Source organism: Clupea harengus, chromosome 6 (genome assembly GCF_900700415.2).
Source record: "Clupea harengus chromosome 6, Ch_v2.0.2, whole genome shotgun sequence".
Lineage (NCBI taxonomy): Eukaryota > Metazoa > Chordata > Actinopteri > Clupeiformes > Clupeidae > Clupea > Clupea harengus.
In genome coordinates, this window is record NC_045157.1 from 7,919,993 (window position 1) to 7,927,492 (window position 7,500).

The window sequence follows — 7,500 nt, forward strand, 5'->3', positions numbered from 1 at the left end:
AATTTCTTTGCCCTCAACCCCCCTGTGGGCCCCGCCCCACACTTTGGGGACTATGGTCTTAGGGTTAGCCTCTTCCAGGCGTGTGTGTGTGTGTGTGTGTGTGTGTGTGTGTGTGTGTGTGTGTGTGTGTGCGGCCCCCGCCCCACACTTTGGGGACTATGGTCTTAGGGTTAGCCTTTTCCAGCCTGTACTTATCCCTGTGGGACAGTACAAAGCCTGTCGCTCTCTCTCACAGACACACACACACACATAGTGACATACAGCTGCAATTTTGCTGCTATATGTGTGTGTTTGTGTGTGTGTTTGTGTATTTGTGCGTGTGCGTGTGTGGGTGTGGGTGTGGGTGTTTGTGCGTGTGCGTGCATGTGTGCGTGCGTGCGTGTGTGTGTGTGTGTGTGTGTGTGTGTGTGTGCGTGGGCGTGGGTGTGGGTGTGGGCGTGTGTGTGTGTGTGTCCTTCTACTGCCTCTCTGTCTGCTAATAAAGTCATATGAAGGTGGTTTCAAGAGGAAGAAGAAACAGAATTACAGTGATCACATCCCCCTTTCTCTCTCTATCCTTCTCCTGCTCCCTCTCTCTTTTTCTCTCTTTTCTTTCCTCTCCTCTCTCCTGCTGGTAATCCTCTCAACTTCAGAAGGGCTCAGAACATGTGTGTGTGTGTGTGTGTGTGTGTGTGTGTGAGAGAGAGTGTGAGTGGGTGTGGGTGACAGTGAGAGTGTGAGTGGGTGTGGGTGTGGGTGTGTATGAGTATGTCTGTTAGTGAGTTAGTCTGCATTTTCATCTTCTTTGTGTGTGTGTGTGTGTGTGTTAATAAGTGTGTGCCAGTATATCCTGTGTGTGTGTGTGTGTGTGTGTGTGTGTGTGTGTGTGTGTGTGTGTGTGTGTGTGTGTGTGTGTGTGTGTGTGTGCTAGATCCATGTCTCTGTGATGTCTGATGTTGGGACAACTCTGCGTCAGATCCCTGCCTCTGGTGAGTAAATATCAGAGTGAGGGGAGGACGAAAACAGGGAGGGAAAGCGAGATGGAGAGAGAGAGAGAGATGGAGAGAGAAAGAGAGAGATGGAGAGAGAGAGAGGGAGAAAGAGAGATGGAGAGAGAGAGAGAGATGGAGAGAGAAAGAGAGAGATGGAGAGAGAGAGAGGGAGAAAGAGAGATGGAGAGAGGGGGGGTTGGTTAAAAAGGTCAAGCAAGAGATGGGAAAAGAGAGAGTGCAAGAGAGAACAGATAGGTACATAGAGAGAGAGAGAGAGAGAGAGAGAGAGCGAGAGAGATACTGAATCAGAAGAAAACTGGCTTTTGGATTATGATGGCCATGATAGTACCTGCACTGCCACACAGCCCCCCTCTCCCCACCCACACATCTTTCAGTCTGTATTTCACACACACACACACACACACACACTAGCGCACACACAGTTATGTTCATGGTGAACCTCAGAGATAAGGGAACTGGAAACATTCAAGAGCATGCCAGGATGTGTCATTCCAGAGTGAAAGAAACCTGCTACTGTGTGTGTGTGTGTGTGTGTGTGTGTGTGTGTGTGTGTGTGTGTGTGTGTGTGTGCGTGCGTCCATGAGTGTGCAGAGCAGTTATCTATATTTACTGTGCTGAATATGTGAGTCACTGAAGTCTGGAATGTGTGTATGTGTTAATGTTGTTATATGACATTTTTCAGACTGCTTTTTTAATAAATAAATACAAAACAGTAACAGTAACATTCACATTCACACAAACACAAAAACGCCCATGAATCTTCGTCGCAGCGCTAGGCCACCTGTACTCGGTGTTATTTTGACTGGACTTGACTGATTTAAGTTTTATGGCGCCGCCAACGAGGGACAGTGGTTTGCAGCGGTGTAGATGTCGGGCACGCCGCCAGCTGTGCTCTTAAACGGCGGAAATATGTCGCTCTCTCCAGGACAACTCTCCGCCCCCTTCCCCTGCTTGGCGGGGATGAGGAACGCGAGGGGAAATCACGAAACTACCATTCAGGCAACTTCGGCCGTGACGCCGGGGTCTAGTCCTGTTCGGATATTATTAAGAAGTCTCATATGAAAGAAGACATTGTGCCTGGATTTATAAACTAAAGTCTGGGGATGAGATGGCAGATAGCTGCGTTCATGTCAGCATATAAAGCCGGGAAAAATTGGTTAATTCGGGAAGAACCTGATCGCTTAAACCGCTTGTTAGGGGGAAACTAGACGAAGGCGAATGGGGTCAGAAGGAACGCCTCAGCGGATATCGCACAGTCCGCTAGACTGAGTGACCGTAACGGGGGACTATGTGGAAAGTGGAATATGATCTTCACTTCGACTTTCTGCTGGATCTTCTGTGAGTTGTTGAAGTTCTGTCACGCACATTTCTTAGTTTTAATGGGAAATTCATATGGGGATGACTTATTTTGAATTATTTCATTCGTTGGAAGTTTAATAGGCTATTTTCCCACAGACATCGGAACACACCATGAATATCTCTGTAGTGAAATAGCTGTGAATACACGTCTGTCATGGATTGTGTTTAGCATGTGTTAACTTCATGCTAGTATGTCCAGTGGATTGCATGCTAGCATTAGATTGCAGACACACACAAACACACCCACACAAACACACACACACACACACACACACCAAAGAGTAATTTGACTACTGAGTATTATTTTATTCTTGAAATAGAAGCTATCCCCGTGGGAGCAGTGAGACAGCAAAATCATGTGTGTGTGTTTGTGTGTGTGTGTGTGTGTTTGTGTGTGTGTGTGTGTGTTTGTGTGTGTGTGTGTGTGTGTGTGTGTGTGTGTGTGTGTGTAATAATTCCTGTAAATTATTTTGTTGGATGACTATACATTGCTGAATTGCCTGTAGAGAACCGGAGCTGGGGATTTTTTTTAACTGAATGGAATACTGGAGAGCTATCAGAAAGGCAACACACACACACACACACACACACACACACACAAGTTCACAGAGATTTTTGATGTTGGCAGCTCACCTCACTCTCCACACCCTGTGCATGACACACCCCTTTTGGGCAAGAGTTAGACACGAGAGAGAGAGAGAGAGAGAGAGAGAGAGAGAGAGAGAGGACATGCAGAAGAAAGAGATAAAAGAAGAGAGGGGGGGTATTGCTAGACACTGGAAAGAAAGCGAGTGATCGGCTGGGGGAGGGCAAGGAGAGAAGAGGAGAGGAGATATTGGCTGTTTGGGAGAGAGGGATGAGAGAAGAGAAAATGGAGGGAAATATAGAGTGGGTAAGTTAAAGTAAGGAGAGGTGTCAAGAGAAAAGAGAAAGAGAGAGAGAGGGATAGAGAGAAGAAGAGAGGGGAAGAGGGATGAGGAGGGATTACCTATGAGTCATAGACAAGCAGTCTCACGTCTCTGCTGCCCACTTTATGAGTGTGTGACGGAGGCACACGCTTGGTGCTGCACGCAAATGCAGACACACACACACACACACGCACACACACACAAGCACACGCACGCACGCATGCACACACACACACACAAACACACACACACACACACACACACACACACAGTTACACAGTCATACACACACACACACACACACACACAGAAACACACGCACGCACGCACACACACACACGCACACACGCACAGTTACACAGTCATACACATATGCACACTCACATTCATGCACATGCATGCACACAGACTCTCTCTCTCTAACACACAAACACCCAAAAACACACATACACATTCTCATTATAGCACACCCTCTCATACACAGACATTCTTGCTTTTTCTTTCTAACACACACACACACACACACACACTCCTAACATCAATGCAGGTCATCATCAGATAGTGGTCTTCAGCGTCATCCCTCCACCCATACGCATAAAGATTTCAGTTCTGTGTCCGTGGAAACCATTTACTCAGATCAATCACTCTGAAACAGATCAATTGGTCATTATTGATCAGAGGGGGAGTGCTTGCTCCTCTGGGTGCCGATTTCCTCGCTGATCATGTGTAACGATCCGAAGTCTCCATTTACAGGTGTGGTTAGGCTGACGGGTGGGCTTTATAATGCTGTAAAATGTGATTGGCCATGAATCCCAGACAGAAACCTCTGATTGGTCAATCATTAATGTGGAAGACCTTTGCACTTGTTAGAACAAACAGGCCAACAATTATTCATACGGTTTGAGAGTGATCTTCATCCACTTACATGCAGTTGAGGATATTAGATTTGTATGACTAATACGGCCTAGTCCAGACACCCTGACAAACACACACACACACACACTGCAGACACTTCTATAGTTCCTCTCTCTTTCTCCGTCTCTCTCTCTCTCTCTCTCTCCCTTTTTTCTCAGGACACTGGGTTCCATGGCTGCCATGGAAACGCCCATGGTAACGGTGCCTTATCGAGTTTAGGTGTAATGTAATTGGTGTAATCACATCAAGACAAAAATCTGACTAACCCTCCCAGAATCCCTGGCGCACGCATGCAGCATATTGGTGGTCTGTCCAGATGAAAGAGTTGATATTCAGTAGCAAGGTGGACCACACACACACACACACACACACACACACACACACACACACACACACACACACACACACACACACACACACACACACACACACATGTTTCTACCCTTTGTTTCATTTAGCCTGTGTGCAGTTGCCCTTGATATTGACTAGTGAAATAACACAGACTTAGGGAGGGTTTTGGCCTCCTTTGACAGATGAAAGAGCCTCGTTGATTTGTTGACATGCATAAATCTCTCGCCTGGCATTCACCCGACCTAAGGTGAGAGTGTGTGTGTGTGTGTGTGTGTGTGTATAGATGTGTGTTTGTGTTTGTGTGTGTGTGTGTGTGTGTGTGCATAGATGTGTGTACTGCGTGTGTGTTGGGGGGATCCTCTGTGTGTCTTGAAGGTGAGACTAAGGAGGTGTGTGTGTGAGTGTGTGTGTGTCTGTGTGAGACAGAATTTGTGCGTGTTTATGCTTGTGTGTGTGTGTGTGTGTGTGTGTGTGGAACCTGCTGTTTGCGCAGGCTGTTCCCTAATGAAAGATTAGGGCTCATTATAATCCCAGTTACACCCACACCCACTCACACTCTTTCTCTCTCTCCCTCCCTCATTCTCTCTCCCTCCCCCCCCCCTCTCTCTCGTTCTCGCTCTCTCTCTCTCTCTCTCTCTCTCCCCCCCTCATTCTCTCTCTCTCCCTTCCCCCTCTCTCTCCCTCTCTCACACACACAGTGCATAAAAATGCAAATACACCTCTGCTCTACCCCATATCATAAACATACACCCACACACAAGCATAAACACACACCAATTCTGTCTCACATACATACCTTATCTGTGCATACCCACAGAAATACCCCCCCCCCCCCCCCACACACACACACACAGACACACACACACACACACACACATACATACACACACACACACACACACACACACACACACACACACACACACACACACACACACACACACACACACACACACACACACACACACACACACACATACACAGACACACATTCACATACCAGAGGATCAGAGCTGGTTGTGTTAATCTGCTGCACAGGAACGGGGCATTAGTGTATCAGTTAGTGAGTGTGGTACCAGACAGAGTAACTCACTTAAGATATTATCTGCACATATCTGCTGTCTGCAGAAACATACACACGCACACACACACACACACACACACACACACACACACACACACACACACACACACACACACACGCATGCACATGTACTCACTTACACACACACACAGACACACACACACCCATACACACACGCACACACACACACACACACACACACACACAGACACACACACACAGACAGACACACAAGCACATGTACTCACTTACACACACACACGTACTCACTCTCACACTCTCTCACACACACACACACACACACACACATATGCATCAAACAAACAAAAAGCTAAAAAATGAATTCACTTCACACCCTTCAGTAATGAACATGTAGATCGACACAAGCCGCTTCTCATCTGTGACTTTGCTGTTTTTGTTGTTGTGTTGTTGCCATAGTGATGCCAGCTTGGCAGATGTGCTTTCGGACTCCGAGTCAGAACTCGGCAGCTTGGAGCAGCTTGCCCGTGGTAGCACGGATACACTCGCCAATGGTTGCCGTGCCGACTCTGACGCCGCCAAGCGATTGGCCAAACGGCTGTACTACCTAGAGGGCTTCAAACGCTGCGATGTGGCACGACACCTGGGCAAGAAGTGAGTAAGAGGGTGTGTGTGCCCGGGGTGGGGGTGTTTCTGTGAGTGTGTGCATGCCTGCGTGTGTGTGTGTGGGGGGGGGGGGGTGTCTGTGAGTGTGTGCATGCCTGCGTGTGTGTGTACAAGAGGTGAGGGTGTGTGTATGTGTGTGTGTGTGTGTGTGTGTGTGTACGTACTCTTTTGCTCTAAAGAAATTAGTCTGATGAGCAGTTCAGTCAGTGTCTCACAACTCACCACTCATATACATTTCCCCCACTGCAGTAACGACTTCAGCCAGATGGTGGCGGCGGAGTACCTCACCTTCTTCGACCTCTCTGGTATGACGCTCGATCGAGCTCTCAGGTGAGTCCAGGCCAAGGTTGTGTGTGTGTGTGTGTGTGTGTGTGTGTGTGTGTGTGTGTGTGTGTGTGTCATTACCTTATCAAAAAATTCCTTCATTTTTCTGGAAATACCACCACCTTATGTAGAGGGAACTCAAATGTCATTGCATCAGCCTTCCCTTGCATCAGCCATGAAATTACGCAATTACGTGTTGTGATATGAAAATGCCAATCTCTAATTTGACAGACTCTAATAGCACAGCCTCTGCTGACAGGATCTGACCCCTCCCCCCCGAAGTACATGTCATTCTGTGTCACTTCACACCGTTTTCATCTGTGACTCAGCTGTTTCCATCTCTCTCTCTCGCTCTCTCCATCTCTCTTTTGCTCCCTGTCACTCTCTCTTCTTGCTACCTGTCACTCTCTCTCCTTCGCTATCTCTATCTCTCTTTTTCTACCTGTCACTCTCTCTCCTTCTCTCTCTCTATCTCTCTTTCGCTACCTGTCACTCTCTCTCCTTCTCTCTCTCTATCTCTCTTTCGCTCCCTGTCACTCTCTCTCCTTCTCTCTCTCTATCTCTCTTTCGCTACCTGTCACTCTCTCTCCTTCTCTCTTTCTCTCTCTCTTTCGCTCCCTGTCACTCTCTCATTCTCTCTCTCTCTCTTTTGCTACCCACCATCCTCTCTCTCTTTCTCTCTCTCTTTTGCTCCCTGTCACTATCTCCTTCTCTCTCTCTCTATCTCTCTTTCGCTCCCTGTCACTCTCTCCTTCTCTTTCTCTCTCTCTTTCGCTCCCTGTCACTCTCTCCTTCTCTCTTTCTCTCTCTCTTTCGCTTCCTGTCACTCTCTCCTTCTCTCTTCTCTTTCTCCCTATTGGCCCCTCTCCCTGTCTTTATGTCTCTCTCTCTAGTTCCCGTCCATCCTTCTCCTGCCCTTGTC

General features: G+C 47.6%; 1 protein-coding gene across 1 annotated transcript in view; it reads left to right on the top strand.

The window, feature by feature from the left end:
• Window positions 1-7,500, top strand: part of psd2 (pleckstrin and Sec7 domain containing 2) — a 21,755-nt gene that overhangs the window by 5,758 nt on the left and 8,497 nt on the right. Inside the window, exons 4-5 of the mRNA XM_042707965.1 lie at window positions 6,048-6,242; window positions 6,504-6,584. Of these exons, the coding sequence (XP_042563899.1) occupies window positions 6,048-6,242; window positions 6,504-6,584 (276 nt within the window). The remainder of the gene's footprint in view (window positions 1-6,047; window positions 6,243-6,503; window positions 6,585-7,500) is intronic.